General features: G+C 53.2%; 10 protein-coding genes across 10 annotated transcripts; 6 read left to right on the top strand and 4 right to left on the bottom strand.

Moving 5' to 3' along the window:
* Window positions 1–244: 244 nt before the first annotated feature.
* On the bottom strand, window positions 245–2,091 carry COCMIDRAFT_109195 (uncharacterized protein; the record flags this gene model as incomplete). Its single annotated transcript, XM_007695001.1, has 3 exons — window positions 245–1,459; window positions 1,691–1,968; window positions 2,067–2,091. The coding sequence occupies 3 exons, from the start codon at window positions 2,089–2,091 to the stop codon at window positions 245–247; spliced, it is 1,518 nt and encodes a 505-aa protein (XP_007693191.1).
* A 194-nt stretch (window positions 2,092–2,285) lies between these two features.
* On the top strand, window positions 2,286–2,826 carry COCMIDRAFT_30746 (uncharacterized protein; the record flags this gene model as incomplete). The annotated part of the gene is made up of 2 exons (XM_007695000.1): window positions 2,286–2,539; window positions 2,706–2,826. The coding sequence occupies 2 exons, from the start codon at window positions 2,286–2,288 to the stop codon at window positions 2,824–2,826; spliced, it is 375 nt and encodes a 124-aa protein (XP_007693190.1).
* Window positions 2,827–3,583: 757 nt separating this feature from the next.
* On the top strand, window positions 3,584–4,107 carry COCMIDRAFT_9808 (uncharacterized protein; the record flags this gene model as incomplete). Its single annotated transcript, XM_007694999.1, has 3 exons — window positions 3,584–3,655; window positions 3,721–3,854; window positions 3,963–4,107. 3 exons carry the CDS (start codon window positions 3,584–3,586, stop codon window positions 4,105–4,107), a joined length of 351 nt encoding a protein of 116 aa, XP_007693189.1.
* Window positions 4,108–4,894: 787 nt separating this feature from the next.
* COCMIDRAFT_9807 (uncharacterized protein) lies at window positions 4,895–7,381 on the top strand (the record flags this gene model as incomplete). Its single annotated transcript, XM_007694998.1, has 5 exons — window positions 4,895–4,917; window positions 4,973–5,084; window positions 5,141–5,299; window positions 5,373–5,869; window positions 5,920–7,381. The coding sequence occupies 5 exons, from the start codon at window positions 4,895–4,897 to the stop codon at window positions 7,379–7,381; spliced, it is 2,253 nt and encodes a 750-aa protein (XP_007693188.1).
* Window positions 7,382–9,014: 1,633 nt separating this feature from the next.
* On the top strand, window positions 9,015–10,616 carry COCMIDRAFT_109179 (uncharacterized protein; the record flags this gene model as incomplete). The annotated part of the gene is made up of 3 exons (XM_007694997.1): window positions 9,015–9,278; window positions 9,417–10,074; window positions 10,150–10,616. 3 exons carry the CDS (start codon window positions 9,015–9,017, stop codon window positions 10,614–10,616), a joined length of 1,389 nt encoding a protein of 462 aa, XP_007693187.1.
* Window positions 10,617–10,649: 33 nt separating this feature from the next.
* On the bottom strand, window positions 10,650–11,750 carry COCMIDRAFT_109194 (uncharacterized protein; the record flags this gene model as incomplete). The annotated part of the gene is made up of 1 exon (XM_007694996.1): window positions 10,650–11,750. One exon carries the CDS (start codon window positions 11,748–11,750, stop codon window positions 10,650–10,652), a length of 1,101 nt encoding a protein of 366 aa, XP_007693186.1.
* Window positions 11,751–12,079: 329 nt separating this feature from the next.
* On the bottom strand, window positions 12,080–12,265 carry COCMIDRAFT_109199 (uncharacterized protein; the record flags this gene model as incomplete). The annotated part of the gene is made up of 1 exon (XM_007694995.1): window positions 12,080–12,265. The coding sequence occupies one exon, from the start codon at window positions 12,263–12,265 to the stop codon at window positions 12,080–12,082; it is 186 nt and encodes a 61-aa protein (XP_007693185.1).
* A 295-nt stretch (window positions 12,266–12,560) lies between these two features.
* On the top strand, window positions 12,561–13,806 carry COCMIDRAFT_9804 (uncharacterized protein; the record flags this gene model as incomplete). The annotated part of the gene is made up of 4 exons (XM_007694994.1): window positions 12,561–12,629; window positions 12,701–12,724; window positions 12,774–13,242; window positions 13,340–13,806. The coding sequence occupies 4 exons, from the start codon at window positions 12,561–12,563 to the stop codon at window positions 13,804–13,806; spliced, it is 1,029 nt and encodes a 342-aa protein (XP_007693184.1).
* Window positions 13,807–14,047: 241 nt separating this feature from the next.
* On the top strand, window positions 14,048–16,892 carry COCMIDRAFT_109188 (uncharacterized protein; the record flags this gene model as incomplete). Its single annotated transcript, XM_007694993.1, has 3 exons — window positions 14,048–14,945; window positions 14,998–15,323; window positions 15,351–16,892. The coding sequence occupies 3 exons, from the start codon at window positions 14,048–14,050 to the stop codon at window positions 16,890–16,892; spliced, it is 2,766 nt and encodes a 921-aa protein (XP_007693183.1).
* A 317-nt stretch (window positions 16,893–17,209) lies between these two features.
* On the bottom strand, window positions 17,210–18,383 carry COCMIDRAFT_109183 (uncharacterized protein; the record flags this gene model as incomplete). The annotated part of the gene is made up of 3 exons (XM_007694992.1): window positions 17,210–18,133; window positions 18,190–18,292; window positions 18,349–18,383. 3 exons carry the CDS (start codon window positions 18,381–18,383, stop codon window positions 17,210–17,212), a joined length of 1,062 nt encoding a protein of 353 aa, XP_007693182.1.
* Window positions 18,384–19,328: the final 945 nt, after the last annotated feature.

Raw genomic sequence — 19,328 nt, 5'->3', positions numbered from 1 at the left:
AGTGGTATCCAGAGCTCGTGGTTTGGCAATGTCCCAATTACGCCAACGCCAGTAGAAAAGGAAAAAAAAGGGTTCATCGTTTAACGGAAGTGTGTGCGTGCGTGTGCCAATAGAATGTGGAAGCGCCATATCGCACTAGAGCATGGATGCGGCGTTGTGGTTATCGTCGTATGAAATTCCAAGGTGCCAAAAATGACCTCAAAAAGGCAGCAGATGACATGATTCAACCGTGTTCATGACCGGCTCAAGCTGGGCGACGGCGTCCACCCTTGAGAGACTTGACGCGGTTAAGGAAACCACCACCAGGTGGCTTGGTTTCAGCAGTAGGAGATGAGGCACTGTCAGTAGTAATGGATCGTTGCAAACCGGCACCACGAGGTGGTGAAGCTCCCATCCTTCCATCGGCGTCACCAGTCCTGATGGATGCTCCCTTGGCATCGTAGGCCTTGTCGTAGTCATCACTAAAGAAGGGGTTCTTTTCATTAGCCTTGGTCTGTGAGAGGGACCCAGTGCTATAGGACCCATTGTGGCCGTTTGGGCTAGTAGCGGCTCCGTAACGCGCTTCGGGTGAAGTGATGCGAGGGTTGTCTCCATAACGTCGGGGCTGCGAGATACCACGGAATCGCTGGGCAATCGACTTTTTGCGGCCAAGACCGTTCTCAGCAAGCTGCTTTTGCCTCTGAGCATCGCTGTCCTCTTGGATGGCCTTGCGGGATGCTGGAGCACCTTCAAGGAATGTCGAGGTTCCAAGACCGTGGCTCTGCTCACCGTGGACGATGTCGTCTCGGCTCTTGGCGCTGTACTCTGTAGTTACAGGCTTCTTCCACTCGGATTCGGCGGTACTAAAGTCTTCGAAACCCTCGGCGCCTCGGCCGTGGATCCTGTCCAAATCGATCTTGTTATTCAACGGTCCAGCACCCCCTAGCGTGTTGTTGGCGGATCCGACCGGGAAGGCCTCCATTGGCGCGCGTGTGTCCTTCTTCCTGTTTCGGTGTGGCTGTACAGCGTCGTAAGGGCCGTCATGGTGAATCATGCTGGGTCCGTAGATGCCGGTGACGTCGAGCTTGTCGATCAAATCAAGGCCTTGGGGCTTGCGGACTCGCTTGCCTGTCTTGGGATCCTTTGCATCCTTGGAACTCTCCTCACGCTCCTTGCGGCGCTCCCTGCGCCTGCGGTCGTCGCGAGGGTCCAAAGAACCTCGGTCAATTATCGAGGATTCTGAGTTACGACGGGGGCGCCGAGTCGTCTCACGGCGTTCAGGGCTGTTTGGGTGGGGAGGACGCGATGAGCCCGGAGGCCCACGCGGTCGAGGAGGGCCACGGGGGCCGTCCCGTGCTCGCCTCTCCTCATCAGAGCGCGATGGGCGATGGGCTGCACGGGGATCGGTGCCGCTTCGGTTAGGGGCCGGGCGTGAGGGAGGAGCTGGCTTCTTGTCGCTGTCGTCGATGGATAGGCTCTTCTGTACGTAGGGAGGTCATGGTCAGTAAAGTGGCCAGCAAAGCGTCTGAAGTAGCTCATGATGCACACAGTGTACGTTGCAAGGAGTGAAAACATGCTTGTACACTGGAAAGGGGAGGGGGGAGGGAATGGGAATTTGAGCGGACAGCTGTTTTCAGCAACAGAGTGTGCACGTAGCCGCCAGGCTCACGTGTAATTGTGATGCAGAGCGCAAGGCAAAGAAAAAACGTACAAAGATGTCCTCGGTGGCAGAGCCAAAGGTGGGTTTCTTGGGGGATTCCTTCATGTTTGCAGACATGTCAATAAGGTCGCGCGAGGCTTCCTTATTAAACTCTGCCTCGAAGGTCGAGATGAAGGGATTTCGCGACATTGGTCTGCTGCCCGAGCTGGAGCGGTTGGTGGCACTTGCGGGAGAAGGAAATGCGGGCGAGGGATAACCGGGTGAGGCAGCTCTGCGGAAGGGGTTGTTTGAGGAAAGGTTGAGCTGCAGGCCTGGCGAGGGCCGGCGTTCTGTAGATAAGAAGGGGTGATGAGCTTGGGAAGCAAATTGGAGCGTCGGGCCCAAGGAGAGGGTGAAACGGGCGATCGAAGGGGGAGGGGGGTAATACCTGGCATTGACGGCTCTGCAAACATAATGCCGTCTGTTGTCGACAACCCTGCTGTGCGGCCCAATCAAACACTGGCGTTGCAGGAGGCGGGAGGCGAGCGCTGTGCGACTGTTGGCTGGTGATGCGCAGTGCGGGTAAGCGTCGTGGTGCAGCGGGCTCCGTTGCTGGGTAGGGCAGCAAAAGCAAAAAGGGGGGCGTAATTTAAGACTGGCGATACCAATGCTGCAGTGTTTCGCGCTGAGGATAGGACGGGCCCCGTTGGCTGACTGGCGGCGGCGGTGGGTGCAGGTGGGCGGGGCGAGTGCAGATAGGCTTGTGTTTGAAGGCCCGTTAGTAGTCTATGCAACGGCTAGTGATGTCGAGTGCCCAGGCGACGGCCGTGGTGGTGCAGGCAGCGCAGGAGGCCGCGGGGGGGTATGTGTGCAGGAGATGGGAGTGGGAGCGGGCGCAGGAGGTGGAATTGGGATGGGCCAGTGAGTAAGCGGAGGGAGGGAGAGGGAGGGAGGGGGGAGGGGGGGCAGGGCAGGAAAGGGAGAGGGGCGGAGAAGGGCAGAGACGGCAGGCGGGCGGGTTTATGTAAAAAGGCACGAGAGGGAGAGGCACGATGAGGACTAAAAGTAGTTACTACTAGTTATTTAGTCGGCTGGAGCAAGAGCGGCCTAGGTCTTGTCTGTCTGGCCAGCTTGGAGCGGAGGGCGGCGAGCTGGGAGCTGGGAGCTGGGAGCTGGGGGACCTGGGACGCTGCGGCGGCGTTCGGTAGGACCGGCCGTCATCTGGGCCGCTGGTCACGAGCGTGACGACGAGGTGGGAGAGGGAGAGGGAGAGAGGAAAAAAGCCACCATGAGGCCGATGCTCGCCATCAGAGCAGCGCTCCGCGACAACCCACATGGACACGCGCCTGTGGGGTTTTTGGGTCGCTGGCCGGACGGGCATAGCGCTGTGTCCGCCTGACTCTGCTGCTACCACTACGCCCACACATTCACGCCCTCCTGAGCAGTGCTTGCTGCAGTAGTACATGTAGACGTATACCGCTACTACGTACATGGTCCCATAGTATTAACCAAGTGCTGCACACTGTACACTGTACACTGTACACTGACTGTACACTGTACACTACGTACATACCAAGCACTCACAGACTGCTCGCCCACCCAGCACCCCGGCCGAGGCATCACTCTCTCTCTCTCACTGTCCCCCCCTTCCATCCCATCTCGCACTCGCTCTCCCCCCCTCGTGCAGCTGATTGTGCAAGGGCATGAGTGGTTAGCCCGCCTCAATCTACCCAAGTGGATTAGCTGCCGACTCTGTGCAGCCTGGACATTGCGGGGAAAAAAAAGACCCTGGATCCATCCCTCTATTCTTCTTTCAGCCTCAGCCGGCCTGGCCCTCGACACGACACGACACAACACGCGCGCCGCCTCGACTGCGACGTCTGCCATCGCCATCGCCATCCACGTCCGCATCCACGCCCACGGCGCCGCTGCTCCTGTCAGACACTGGCAGCAACGCCCATGTCCATGTCCATGCCCATGCCCATGCCAGACGTGCCCGGCCTGGGCGGCTACTCGCGCTTTGAGCTCGAACTAGAGGTCCGCAATTCCCGTCGACCGCAACGTCATTAGCCCCTGTTTTATCTTCATTAACACGAACCTAGTTTGTCCAGTGCCTCGCCAATCCCGTTTATCTCAACTTCCTGGCCCAGCAGAAAACGCTCGATAAGCCCGATTTCGTGGCGTACCTGGCGTACCTGCAGTACTTCAAGGAACCCAAATACGCCAAATTCCTACAGTAGGTCCCCCCCTTTCAGCCCTGTAGTCTCTCCAAGGCGTCTACTCCACTGCGCCCAACAACTGCTCCATGACGCCACCCAGCTTACTGATGATGATGTGCCTGCAGCCATCCCGGCCCAACCCTCCGCGCGCTTGAGTTGCTGCAGCAGGAGCGCTTTCGCCAGGACATTCTCGCTCCTGGCCTCGTCGACAGGCTCGTCATCCAAGGGCAGCGCAACGCTGTGCCTGCTGCTAATGCTAACATGCACTGAGCCCACGTGGGGCCACTCTGCCAAGACACACGGCCGATCATGTGCATGGCTGTATGGCTGGCCCTTTTGGCTCCCTCTGCCTCGACTGGCAGAGTACCCCCGACGCCCCTCCCACCACAGCCAAACCCAGCTGAGATATCCATTCTCCTCATCTTACTTTGGCCTGACACCTGTGTTTAGCCCGCTTGCCAGTGGTTCGCGCCATGGATGAAGCCTGCAGCCCGTGGCCCTCGGCTGCTAGCACCGCCCTCTGAGACGCCAGATCGACGCCTCGATCGGTACTCGTCCTCTGCACCCTCCATATTCGATCGCTTTCGTAGCAAAAGTATACTTAGTGTGTAGTCACAACGGCAAGCCATCGTATTCAGGTACCCTAGAATAGTGCACGGCGCTATCGTTTGATGCTTGATCTATCGTATTCGCATTGCAGTGACGTCGTCCATGTACAGCCTGCGTGAACCAAACAAACAATAAACAATCCCATTCCTAGTGCTAGCCCATCCCGGTCATGCCGTGCGATGCTAATGCCATGCATCCATCCTCACAACCCATCCCAGTAGTCGCGTCTCGCCTACTGCACACCTGGGTCCATTTGCCTGTGCCTGCTGCACGTGACATCATGGCTCCGCCAGAGCTGCCCCACGTCGCGCCATCGCTGCGAGACATCGAGGGCGTGGCACCCCGCCCCCCAGTCTTGTGAGCTGAGCTACCAACAGGGTACTTGGTTGCCGACACAGTACTCACGCACCGCCCCCCCCCCCTACCCTCACTGTCAAACTTTGGCACCATGCGCTCCGTATCCGAAGCCGAGTATGCCCATGCGTCGTCTACACAAATCCTCGGGACAAACTCTGACGTGATGTAGGAAGCACTGGCGCTTGCTCGACAACTTCCATTCCTTGACCGATCTCAAGATTCACGTCTCTTCACACAAAGACCCCCAAATTACTGCCGGCCTCCGATCCGTCTGCTGGAAAGTGCGATTCCCTCCACTCTTTCGTGCTTTCGCCATTGCTCATCGTCCCACAACCAGATCTTTCTTGTCTTCAAGACTCTCGATCGTTCGTCATGGCCCACCCACCTCAGCCAGGCGCGCAAGACATACGAGTCCCTCCGCAGTCACTACCTCCGCGCCATCCAGAACCCAAATGAATTCGAGTCCACCGTCGACCCCCTCAGCGAGCTATCAGAGGTACGTATGTCTCGTCACCCGGTCACACGCCCCTCAAACATGTTGCTTATTGACAGGTGCTAAGCGTTAAAAGTCCCCATGGATAGCCCTACGAGCCGACGAAGAACTTCGGGCCGAAATATTTCAAGACATTGAGCGATGCATGCCAGACAATGTCTACTTTCGCCAGCCCGCCACCCAGAACATGATGCTGGACATTCTGTTTGTGTGGTGCAAAATGCACCCCAACATTGGCTATCGGCAGGGCATGCACGAGATACTAGCCCCCGTGCTGTGGGTCGTGGAAAGAGATGCCATTGAGCTCGTGGGCCAGAAACCCGGTGCCAAAGATCGCACGCTCGCAGACATGCTCGATTCTGCCTACATTGAGCATGATACTCACATGCTTTTCTCCGTCGTCATGCAGACTGCAAAGTCGTTTTATGCCCCGGCAGAGATTGGTTCGGCTTCCAAAGAGACTCCAATGCTTGCTCGCAGCTCTAGGATCTTCGATGACTACCTGTCGAGGGTCGATCCAGTATTGCATGGCCATCTCGTGAAGCTCGACATTGTCCCTCAAATATTCTTGCTGTAAGCCGCCAGTGCACTTGGATCCCCTCTCAGCTAACCAACAAGCACAGACGCTGGATTCGTCTCCTTTTTGGAAGAGAATTCTCTCTTGATGCTGTCTTTGACATGTGGGATGCTCTGTTCGCGATAGACTCCACACTAGAATTAGTCGACATGATTTCCATCTCCATGTTACTGCGCATACGGTGGGAGCTGATCAAGGCCGATACCAACGAAGCTTTTGCTTTTCTACTCAGATATCCCGAGCCAGCCAACCCGCCTTACACCTTCATCAAAGATGCTTTGTATCTTCGTGACCATCTAACCCGACAGGGCGGCGTAGAAATCATCACAAGATACGGAAAGAAAGCCCCCGTTTTTGAGTCTGAGACGATAGCGAGTCCTCGCGATGCTTCGCCATCACCATCGTTTGCCTCAAGCCGAACACGGAATAGCCTAGGATCGCCAAGAAGCTTTGTCAGCCAACAAGGTGCTGGCATAGAGGCATTGATTCAAGGCGCTGCCAAGAATGTATTAGATCGCGGATCGCAATGGGGCGTGGGAAAGGCTCTAAGAGATGCTGTAGGGGAAGTAAAGAAGAATGTTGAAGCCTATCAGTCAGGAGTAAGTTCGGGCAATGCAACACCACGATCCGGTGCAAGAGAGTTTCGAAAGCCTGCCCTGCCAGCAATCGGTTCCAATGGGCGGCCAAGCTTGGAAAGAATACATTCGGCCAAAAGTATGAGTAAGATAGAGGAGCTCGATCGCAGAAACAAGAATCTGGCCAAGATGCTGGAGGCTGCAATCGGTGAGTTGTGGGAACATCACCGCGAACGTGATGAGGCACAAAGAGCAAACGCAGATGACGAAAAGGGCAAAGAATCTATCGAAGCACTTAGTCTTGCTATTGCAAAGGTACAGTTTGTACAGGTATACCTGGAGGATTCATCCATACCGTTGCCTGTTGATGAAGCCACGGAGCAGGCTGCAACTGCACAGGCTACAGCAACTCTCGCTTCTCCAACCCCTCCCTCCGCAACAGGATCCGAGCAGAGTCCGAAGGTCCAGCCCGTAACATCCACGGCAAGTCCTCGTCCCACCACACCCCTGGTATCAGTATCAAGCAATCCTACTCCAATTAGTTCACGCCCGGCATCACCTCCTGTCAGCACACTGTCGCCGCCATCGAAGCTCGCCTCGTCTCTATCCCCGAGGTCACGGCCACACCTCACTTCTTCAAGCTTTTCATGGATGCTGGGCGAGGACTCTGCGTCTTCCAACTTTGCCTCCGGTACAGCGCATTCAACCTTCTCCTCTGATGAGAAAAGGCGGATGAAGGGCAAAGGATTTTTGTTTGGTGATGATGACGATGACGATAGTAGTAGCATCAAGGACGGGAAGAGGGGCGGTGGTGGCAGTAAGAGTAGCACAAAGAGCACTAAGAATGCAAAGGGCAAAAGCGTGCCAGAGACTGAAGTGGAAGAAGAAGTAATCGATCTCGCAAACATGGGCAACAAAGGAGGTGTGGTCTAAATTCCGTTCGGCTCTGTTCAAAGCGCCTCAGCATCAGTCTTCGGAACGTCGGCGTGGGATGTAAAAGGCATCTTTGAAAGCAACGTAAGAGGTTATGGTAACTGATCCAATCGCGATGGAATCTCCACGTCCAAGGCGGCCGCCAGAAATCCTACGTAAGATGGTTACTGTGCCGTTTGCGCGCTATGGCGCACTGCGCATGTCAAGACTGGGTGAAGACATCCATCCGAGGAGAGACGATCCCCCAGGAGTACAATGACGGAGGGCGGCCCAAATACAACCCATCGTCTGCCGTTCTTGCATGCTCTTGACCAAACCAACAACTTGGCAGTCCGGCCTCATCACTACTTTGGTCAGCTTACAGCATGTTGTTCTGGAGGTTCTATGCGCCCAATGCCACACGACAGTTGATGGTGCGGGTCGCCCCCACCCTCCCGCCGCCCTTGGTGCCGTGGCCAATGCCTCACCAGGCCTCTGTATTCGCCACCCCAATCATTCCACATGGCACGTCTGCTCCAATGATTAGCTGGCCACGAGGCCCGACCCGCTCAAATGATCCAGGTCGGCAGTCCGGCCGCGTTGGGGTGCGGGAGTCTCTGGCAAGTGCGGCTATTGGCGTCACAGCGGCCGTGGCCGAAAACAGTTGGTCATCGGTCAGGCATGAGCAGATAAAAGGCCGCCCCGCTTCTGCCCCTCCAACTGCTTCTCTTTTCTCCAGCCAACGATCAAAGTACCAAGCTACAACTATCTTCTTTTACATCACCACCAAACTACCACACTTCAAAGACTCATCAAAATGAAGGGAGGCTGCGGAAACTCTGGATGCACTTGCGCCGACTGCGGCTGCGCACAGGGTGCTTGCAGCTGCGGCAAATGTACGTTTTTCTGCATATCTGAGCCTTCCCCCCCCCCAAATCATCGCTATCTTGATTCTGTGTATTTGTGCTGCAAGGCTTGAACTTGGCATACTAATAGTCGTCGTTTAGAAATGTCGTATCTTACGACTACTACCATGCGACAAGACCATCTCATTCGACCCACGCCCTGTCTGCCACACGGAGGATTTGAACATTCAAGTACGACCCGAGCAATCGCTCTACTGAGTTCCAATATTTGAAATGAATGCATATGTATGGGAGGAGCAGAACGAATAGTAAACATAGGAACAATAGCATGACATGGCTATTAACGCGACATATTCCTTCTTTTGCAGTGATGAATTCTCAGTCTTGGGTGAAAGTTCTGCGTCCCAGGGTTATTTTGTATTGATTTGCTGCAAGATGTATGCACATGAATCGAAGTGGCGCAATATGAGTATAGGTTGTCTGTGCAACTAAAGGAGACCATCTCAGATTGAAGCATACTTGAGCTGTGATTCTGGAGAAGTAGCAGATGCTAACTGTTTGTGTCTTTCACTCTCAATTTCCTCTGCTTACCCTATACCTGACGTAAAACAGCCGTCAAGGCTGGGCCTACTCATAGACCAGTCGCGCCTTCCATCCGTGCGCCTCCACTAGCGCAATACACTCGGAATCATTCCGACAGGGTCTCAGGCATTACCCTCACCCTTACCCTGATCTCTCCATCCAAATCCAAAATCCAATTCACACCAAATCATCTCAGATGGGAAAAAATGGAAACCATATCTTACACCTTTGCAACTAAAAGGGACGACGCTGTAGCACCAGCAAACCCAATTCTCGCATCTTCCCTAATCGATGACGACGAACTTGACGACTTGATCGACCGCTTGTACAACTCGGGTATCCGAGAGGCCAAGCAAGAAAAAGAGCGCATAGGAATTGGCATCAAGAGTGTGGATACAGCACTATTCGGTGGCTTGGAAAGTGGCCGGGTAATTGAAATCAGTGGTGAAGCAAGTGCAGGTGTCAGAGAGGTAGGTCTATTTAGAGAGAAAGAAACCGAGGAGAAAAATGAAATAAAATTTCAAGCTGCTTGGGAAAAAAAACAAGCGGAGTGGTGTGGACAAGATTTGTGCGAGAGTGAGATTGAACTAATCAGGAAGTTTCGTTAGGTTTATACAGCTTTGCTCGTTACTTGTCTCCTACAGAATCCGAAATCCACGGCAGCGGTGGTAGACACGACGGGCAATTTCGACGTCTTGAGGTTATACACACATATTATTGCGCGGTTATCATGTCAAACTCAGGACCTACTAGCCGCCCTTCGCGAATCTGTGGGTTTCGGATCGGATGCGAGAGCAGAAGATGTGGCGGCGAAGATGCTAGATCGGGTTAAGATTATGCGAGTATTTGATTTTGAGGGGGTGAGGGAGGCGGTGGGGGAGATTGGGGATGAGGTTGAGGGAAGAGGGGGAGTAGGTGAGAAGGACGTGGGGCAGAAAGAGGAGGTGTTGGGAGAGGAGCAGGTACGGGTGGATGAGGCGAACGAACCGCCCAAGAGGACATTTGTGCCGGATAGCGAGGATGAAGGTGAGGAAGAGGAAGAGGAAATGCTGTTTGAAATCAAGGACAAGCACATTTTGGCACCACGAGTGCAAGACACGGATGCGATATCAGCACCAGAACTGGAAAAACCAGGACACGCAGACACGGAAGAGCAAGCTACACAAACAAAATCCAAGAAGAGTACACCAAGCACTCTAAAATTCATCCTAATCGACAATCTCGCCCGCGTCTTTGGGCCCCTCTCCAAGAACGACATGAACAAAGGTCTGTTTTCCAAGTACTTCCTCTCTACGATACCAGTACCAAAGAAAAAAAACTGATCAACATCTTACATAACAGCAACATCCCTCGCATCCACCCTCCTCTTAACCCTCACCTGTCTAACCCGCCATCACACTCTCTACACCCTCCTCGTGACCCCCACCACGCCTCCTCCTGCCCCTCGTGCCGCATCCCCCACACGCGCAGTCCCCTCGCACCGATCACACGCGCCGAACCACAGCGGTCCAGATCAACCAGAGCCAATACCACAGCCTTCGATTTTCTTGAGCAACAAAGTGGGACCAGGTATACCGGGCCTAACTGGATTGATGGGACTGTACAGTGACGTACGCGTACTAATCAGTCGGATGCCTTATCGGAAAGTGGATGCAAGGATCTATTATGATGAGAATATTGATAAGGCGCGGAAGAGGAGGGTAGAGATGGTCGGGGTGCTGGAGGTGGTGGGGGATAGATGGGGAGGGAGGACGGGTAGCTGGGGGGTATTTGCAAAGGGACAAGATGGGATTGTAGATGTGAAATAAGACCGGAGTTGGAAACGGTGCAATGGGACTTCGCTAGTCTAAAGTCCACTCATCATCGCCCGTGTTTTTCGGCCAGCCCTTCAACGCAATCTGCATATCGCTTTTTATTCTTCTTCTTTCCGACAATAAAGCGTCATTCTTCATCTCGGCGTATTTCCTCTTCACGCCAAGCACCGACGCAGCTGCACCGCCCAGCATCCCTGCTACCCGTATGACTTCCATCCACAGCCCTCTTCTGCTGATCCGACTCGCGCCACGGGGATCCAATTGCTTTCGCCCTTGTAACACGCCGCCGATGAGCGTCTCTTGCCAGTACGGTGTCCAGACTGCTGAGAGGTTGCTTGATACCGCGGTGTCTTCTGCAGCTAGCGCACGCCTCGACCATGTGAATTCCCTTGTGGTAGGCTTTACTGTGAATGGATGGAATGTGTATCCCCCACACCACTCACGTGTCGTTGAGCAAGACAAATTGTTGAGGCGGCCAGTGGGGGAAAAGGCGCGCTCGCATGCTTGAGGCACGTATTGTGAGACAGGGAGGATGAGTGTATCCAGATAAGCGTTTTGTGGCGTGATGAAGAGAGAATTGGTGGAGGAGAGTAGAGAGAGGGATTGCTTGAGAGTGAGTTTGTCGGTGCAGGATTTACTCAGGGTAGGGGGTGCGTCTGGTCGGGAGGGTTTGGCACGCACGACGCCGAGGTGGGAGAAGTTTGAGCGGCCGCGTAGGGCGCTGGATCCGATATCTTCTGCTGAGTCGCCAGTCGTTTGACCTGGTGGGCTGGGTGACTGTGGAGGTGACGCTGCAGTGGCTTCCTTGAGGGTTGGGGGCGGGCTTGTCCATGGCGTGGCATCTGCTTGCGCGGCCATGGTGAGCTCCATGCTTGCGTCACCGCAGGGTGCTTCGGAACAATACATGTGGATTGATACATCGTCGGGGATAGTAAATAGCTGTGGCGTCTGATCTCGGGGATGTCGGGATTGAATGAACTCCGACGTAGGATAGGGCGGTGATGAGATGCGCACACATTCGTCCATAAGGTAGCGGTTAAAGGCTCGGATGGCAATGACTTCAGCGTGCCAGTCGTGTAGGATGTTGCCTTTTGCTAGTGGGAGTTTGTTTGATGGAAGACATTTCATGCCCGTTCTACGAGCGTCAGCATGTTATTACATGGGCAGATATTGCTTCTTGGACACTGCAAGATGACGCTGAATTGACCCATGTTCCAATGTATTAATCGTATATGGTTGTTTTGGCAATCCCGCAGCACCTTGACGCGGCGCCGAGCCGCTCGTAGGAATAGCCTGCTCGGGTAAGTAGACTACTTGATGCAAGTCGCTTACGAGTCGACGATACCCCATTTTACCTGCGTCGCGGCGGCATGGCTCACAAATGGCGCAAGGAACTATATTGAAAGGAATATTGCTTACCCCAAAGATACACACTTTAGCCTGTCGCCTTCGCTAGTTCATGGGCATAAGCAAGTATAGCGGCGTAGACATGCCAGTGAGCGATTACCTTTAGATAAGACGATTCCAGCAAGCGGGACCCATTCTCGTGCGCCATGGCTTCGGGGTCGGGGTTTTCTTTTGTCGGGCAGGCTGTCAAAGGTGTCGAGGACGCAGCGGGCGATGGCATCTGGGTCTGGTGCCATGGTCGTCTGATTTGGTCGTCTGCAGTGAAAGAGCAGTGAGGGTCGAGGGGCTCTGGTCAGGTTAGGTCAGGCATGGGGACGGGGGGGGGGGCACGGAGTTAGGGCACGGAGAAAGCTGAAACCGGAAACCGATTAATGCTTTGGCGGTTCCAAGGCCCTCCATCACTCCTGCTACTCGACGACAAAAGAACCCTGTCACACGCACGATACCACTAGGAGCCTTCTTACAGCTTCCCCGAACGTGGCTTTGTCCGGCTTCTTCTCTTCTCTTCAATATGCAAGCGTTTGGTGAGCAATGGCTATGCGCCGCACTGTCGCATTTGCGGCTCACACACTCACGATCCCAGTGCCAAAGAACCGACGAGTAAGGCAAAGCTTGTTACTTAGACGCACAAGCATACGTACGCATGTTACATGGGCTGACAAGCTGCACAGCCAAAGTTTGACCTGCACCTGAGAGTGCGCGCTGCCCATCACGCCCCCTATGACCGTGTCCTGACAGCAACAGATCATCGACCTCAACAACGTTCCCCTCGTATCCGGTACATCTTTTGTGAAATGGCACCTCTTACACTCGACAGCCGCCGAACACCGCGGTCGTACAGAGAGCTGCTACGTGAAGGACCATAAAGTCGCCTACGACTATGAGGCTACGCTCCCTGTCCGGCTTACCGTGGATAAGAACGGCATGTTGCAGGAGTGCTATGTCGAGTTCGAGGTTATCCAAGAGTATGGAACAGGCAGAGGCGAGAGGATAACTCTGGGCACTGTCAAGCTCAACCTGGCAGAGTACGTGGAACAGAGCGAGATGGGCACAGTGGCGGGCGAAGAGCCAGGCGTCACACGGCGATATCTCATGCAAGACAGTAAAATCAACAGCACGCTCAAGATTGGGATATACATGAAACAAATCGAGGGGGATAAGAACTACATTGCGCCCGCACTCAAGACTGCCCAGGTCTTCAGCGGCATTGCCGGTATCATGGCCGGAGAACAGACCGAGCTCGAAGATCAAGGAGGCAAGCCTACCTTTTCTCTTCTTTTTTCTTTGACAAACGCGGCTGACATTGACAGCCACACACTCATCGGCAAACAAGTCGCGCGAAGCTGGCGAGCTACAGGATATGTACAGGCGCACCCTGGCCGCTTACTGGTCGGCTCAGCCTGGCGAGCTGAAGGCGGACGAATGCATAGAGGACATTTTTGCTGGCGGAGACGGCTGGGGCGACAAGTCCTACCTGCAGCAAACACGGGTGCAGCAATCGTTGCGCTTTGCTGGCGACGGCAGCAGCTCTGTAAGTGAAAACGAATCGAGGCACATGCACAGCAGCAGCATCAGTCGCAAGTCGCATGAGACACTGCGGCCCGGGGACATGAAACCGCTCCGCTCGCCAAATGTGCGAGGCCGGGAAAGCCTGGAACAGCGGGCATCGCACCTGAAGGCGAAGGCTGAGGCGGCGCGGCAACGACAGCGGCCGGTGCAAGAGGTCAATGAGTTTGATCTGCGAGAAGACCTGGTCAGCTGGCATCGGCCGACGTGATGTTCCATTATAGAAAACAGTAGACTTTTGTAATTGCGCATGTTATTTCTTCTCTTGAACTTTTTTCTTTGCATTTGTGACGACGGGCATGTGATGATAAGCATGGCAGAACACAGCTAGGATGACGCGAAGGCGCGACGGCAGAATTATTAGGCGGTGGTTAAAGTTGACGGACGCATTTCACTTTGCGCACCACACGCTGCAACAAGCATTGAACCTCAGCTCTGCCTCACCGTCCTTCATGCTTGCGCCCCGTGCTCCCGGTGCATTTGTATGCTTCCGCTGTGAAGCGCAAATCGCCCGCCGACGACTGCCTGCCGTGCCCCGCCGCATCCCTCGCGCCACCTTTTCTGCCTCTGCTCGCCTGCATGATGATGGCGCAGAAACAAACGACGCTCTTTCCGAGCCGGACGCTCCCAAGTTCAAGATTACTAAAGTAGTCCAGCCGCTGAACCGCATCAGGAAGAGAAAGGGCAAGATTATCAAAGAGACCACCACAAGCCTGGGGGGAATCAAGCAGCTGGGCAACCATGCCAATATCCTGGTGCTCAGAGAACTCGGAGATGTACTAGCGGAGAAAGGCGATGAAGAGTCCGAAGCCATTGAGCCTTCTGATCCTGTCCAAGTTCCCGACATCTTTGCCTCGCTGCAACAAGAGGGCAAGGCAGTCACGCCCGAGGAAATTTATCAACAAATTGGCAGTCTACGTCCAAAACAAGATGGCGATCCCAACGAGCCACACTATGTCAACCAGGCTACGTTTCTCAAGTTGAAAAATCTCCTTATGAACGGTTTTACCCAGCAACAGTTGATGATCTTCTACTCAATTGCAAAGAACATCAAGCGGGGGCAGGTCAACAAAGGTGTCATTGATAGTCTGAAGCGAGACGAGGATGATCCCAAGCGCCCGGTGGAGCGGTCCGAGTGGCAACCAGGCACTACAAGCATCACCCAACGTTTGCCTGGAGTCGACCGCCATGTCAAAATCATGGGATGGCGCAAGAACGTCAGCAAGCAGCTGCTCGTAGACCGCATCCTCCGCGACCAGTGGAACCTCGTGCTTCTTGAAGAAATAGAGACGCCTGGCGAGCTTGAACTCTTTCTGAAGCCGTGGCAGATGACACTGCTTACTGTTGGAGGTCAGTTCCCAGCTTGTATCACCATCGCAATATCCACTAATCCTTGTTGAAGAACACAATGTACTTGATGGAATCGCACTGATCAGAAAGGTCAAATTCGAAATCTACAAACACCATGACATTCTTCGCATCACCGCCGACAAGAGTACAGCAGAGTACGCTGCCAATGACGTAGAAGAGGCTTTGCAACGTACAGAGGTCAAACGGATGAACCTCAAAAATTACATGTGTCTGCTGGAGCCAGATCTGATACCACGGGATCAACCACTAGATCTGACTACGCTCTTTTCACAAAAAGACCGGGACGTCATCTCAGCACTTACCAAGACAAGTATAGCAGGTACTACAAGGAACTTGGCAAGTCCCTCCTTGACATTGGTGCCTACACTCACTAATTTTGAGTAGTTTACACTCAGGGGATTCGACAACGCATCTATCGAAGAAGCAAAGCGGTCTTTGATCAACCTTCTGCCTTTCAGAGATGGCATCACTCGCACTTCGGACATGCTGAACCTGGGCTCCGCAGCAACCTCAATTTACCCAGCACCCGTATACGTGGATGAAAGCCTGTTGAGCTACCAGACCCGAAATACTCCGCTTGGACGCTTATCAGTGCCTCTCCCACAAATCTCTGGGCCCGAATCTATAGAAGATACAATAGAGTCAGTTGATGCCCCCAAGTCGTCCAAAGCAACAGTTCAAGGCCTAGTAGATAGGACTGCAGCCACTGTACTTCGATCTGCTTCGAAAGAATTTCCTCACCTGGAAGAGCTGGGCAGCTGGGTTGCTGAACCGCTACGAAAGCTCTATGTCAAATTTGGTCAATCCTTGGTGCCTCTGGAATATGCGAATGCCGCAAAGACAGAAGCCAATACACCCGAGCAATTTTCTCAACTCCATTTTGCGTCTACCTTCCCCGGGCTTTCTACTCTTTTTACATCACCAGATATCTCCGTTACTACGCGCCTACAGGTCCCGACTCTATACTACAACTTCCGACCTGATCCCGAGCAGGACGGCTTTGATTCCGGCCAATTGTTTCCCACCATCCAGATCAAGATGGGTACAGATCGCCACGGCGCCAAAGCCTATTTCCGCAGATTAAGCATGAGGTTTTGGCAGCATATGCATACCGTGTCGCTCCCCAATAAAGCGGCCGACCTTCAGTTCTACCAGTACGGGAGTTTAAGAATGACCAAAGACCACAATGATTCCAACCTAGATAAATGGGTCGGCGCTGCCGCAAAAAGCATTTCGAGTGGCGGACGGATTACCGCGCCCCCGCTTAGCCTAGATATTCCCAGGTGGACCATCCCTGGCTGCTCAATCGAAGAAAAGGGCATGGCCAAGATTAAATATCACTTTTCTGGTGTGGAGTTTCGACAGGCTGTCTCGGGCACGCTATTGGGTCAAAATATCGCCTTCAGCGCCAATCAATCAAGCAAACTAAACGCAAAGGGTGGCGACCTGATGGCGTATTACGACGGTCATGGTGACGTACAGTTACGTGATGAGACAACTATCAAGGCGTTTGTCAGGAGATGCTATGATATCGCCGATTTGATAACAGATGCGAGCGCGCAGACGTCGCCGGTGTCTAGACGAGCACGCCCGAGGTATCCTGAGAGTGCACGAAAGATGAGGAGAGCGGGGATTTTGGGCGAAGTATCCAACGAAGTGAACGATGTAGGTGAGGAGATGATGGGGAAGGATTTGCAAGAACGCATTGCGGAGTATCCCAGTGCGCCAGACGAGACAGTGATAGGGGAGGCAAGCCATGTAAAAGATGAGGTCTCAGCGGATGATGCCGCTGCAGTAGAAGTGCAACAAGGAGAAGACACAACAACAACTCCGCCGTCAGAGATGCCAGGGGCGGCAGATCCAGAGGCGTCAGAGCCAGAAGTGTCAGAGGGACGTGGTCGAGACTCCTCGCCCAAGGACATATAGCACGAGATGTAATACCGAAGTCTCATCTCTTCACTCAAATCCCTGCCTGCTATCTTCTCTCGTCGTGTATTCACTGTGCATAGTGTGGAGACAATGGATTGAGTTCACAAAGTAAGGGAATTTAGGACTAACTGTAATGGGTGCACAATTTTGATGGCGTGAAACTGTGTCCATTTATGAGGAGTTAAAGCAAACGAGTGACTGTTTTGGCAACGACGGGCTAGTTTGCAGTACCATCGCTGATCTTCTCGCTGACTATGAAAGACGCAAAAGAGTGAAGCGCCAGAACGCAGATGGACTAACACAGACTTATTTGCTTAGGCAGAAGCCGGAGCCGCAGCCCCGACTACCGTCTTGCCAGTCATGCCCTCCAGGCGCTTGAATCCGCCATTCTGCTTGACACCCTCCTGTAGCTCAGCCATCTTCTTCTGATCACCCACGGGATTCTCGGCCTCATCCTGCAGTCCCCAAGCCAGATACTCATTCGTATAGTTTGGCGTAAACGCTTCATCGAGCACACCAAGCCTCTTCCCGTATTGTGTAACCTTTTCCCAGTCACGCTGTACATTCTGCAAGTCTAGGCTAAAGTACGCAAAGCTGCGTTCGAAAATCTTGCGGTTCGTCGGCGTATCCATGGCTGTCTTTGCAGCACAAAACTCAGCCCACGCTTGCTCCGGCTGCGCAAGCACAAAGTCCGTTGCGCGCTTGCATGCGCGGAGAAAAGCGCGGACGGCATCGGGGCGGCGCTCGATAAAAGCATCGTTGCCAATATACAAGATAGAGCAGAAGCAGCAGCAGCCTAGTTGGGCGAGTTCATCGATACGCAGCATCTGGACTTCGTCGCGGGCTCGATTCTGCGATACGAGCCATTCTTCTAGCTCCACCATTTGTACATTCTCGAGACCGATGCCTGCGTCGATTTCGCCCGTGATGATGGACCGCGTCACGTTCATGCCCACGCGCACGGCTTGGTAGTCGCTGGGCGACATGCCGTAGTAGGCTGTCAGCTCGTCGAGTTGGATTTTACCAAATTCGCCTACGTAGCCAATTTTCTTGCCCTTGAGGGTGCTGAAGTCGCTGGTTATGCCAGAAGATGTGAGATAGACTACTCCAGTGAAGGGCTCGTTGAGCAAAGAGCCGATAGATTGGACGGGGAAGCCTCGTGCGGCGGCGGCGAGTGTGTGGATCATGGCTTTGAAGCCTAGATCGACTTTTCCTGATCCGATGATTTCGGTGACGTCCTGTTTTTCCACATTAGAATTTCGAAGTAAAGTGAGATATGTAGGGTTAATCGTACGCTTGGATCGTTGGGCTCAAGAACAGCGACTTTGATGCCTTCATCTTTGAAGTATCCCTTGCTTTGAGCAAGGTACACAGGCGCATGATATGGCGTAGCATGCCTAGCCTATTCTTTAGTATTCTATTCTCCTACATTAAAGCTGCATATCTCGCGCACCAGTTGGTCAAGAAGGTAATCTTATCCGTCGACATCTTGACTTTGGGTACCGATACAATGTTCTTCTACGCTAGTCAGCAATCCCAACACAACAGTGGAAAACGGAACATCATGAAGCAGCAACAGTCCTTCGCGCTGGAATTATCCAGATCAAGTTTAAACGGTATAATCTCAGAACAAGCCACTAGTCATTGATACGGCGTATCGATCACTGGTGGCCTGAACACCCGCCATGCTTTGCTTCTGATGGATTGAGATGGGTACCTGATGATGCATACTGTGGGCATCTGTTTTACTTGACCTAGAGAATATCCTGAGATGCGAAGAGCGAGACCCCACGGGCGTCGCGGTGCTGGTTCGGTGGTGGCATCGTACCAATAGAATAGTGTCGTGACTATGGATGGTTGGAAAAGATATGCGAGAGTTGAAGTCAGAGATAGCCTCTGCAGTAGTGCTATAGACCTTTTATGCACTCGTGGAGGGTTTTTGTTGAGCTTGATGACATGCAAATTGCCCAATTGCACATGCATACGCGGGGCAGTGAGGGGTAGTACTGTCCGTGCGCACCCAATGCAACACTTCAGCCAATGCAACACCCCACCAAAATGCGAGCTCACCAAAAAATGAAGCTTTTAACTACCACTAAAACGCTATTATTGCGAGATTTTTTAGTGGAGTACTAGCATGATCGTATATTTAATATATATCTACTAATATTTACTCGGCAACCATACACTACGGCCGCGGGTGGTGGTTTTAGTGATAGGCTTGGCGGGTGGTGATGTATTACTACTACTACTTTTAACCTCTATAATACAACGCTGCTTTAATATTTTTATATTCTAATTTAATAAAGCTTTTTATTTAGTAGTATTCTACTTATTATAAGCTTTTTATATAGTTATAGTAGCGTAGTCTTATACTTTTTTAGTATATATAATAGCTAGTTATATAGCCCTTATAGCTTACTCCCTCTACTA

This window comes from Bipolaris oryzae (assembly GCF_000523455.1).
Source record: "Bipolaris oryzae ATCC 44560 unplaced genomic scaffold scaffold_260, whole genome shotgun sequence".
Classification (NCBI taxonomy): domain Eukaryota; kingdom Fungi; phylum Ascomycota; class Dothideomycetes; order Pleosporales; family Pleosporaceae; genus Bipolaris; species Bipolaris oryzae.
This window is presented reverse-complemented; position numbering and strand designations above follow the sequence as displayed.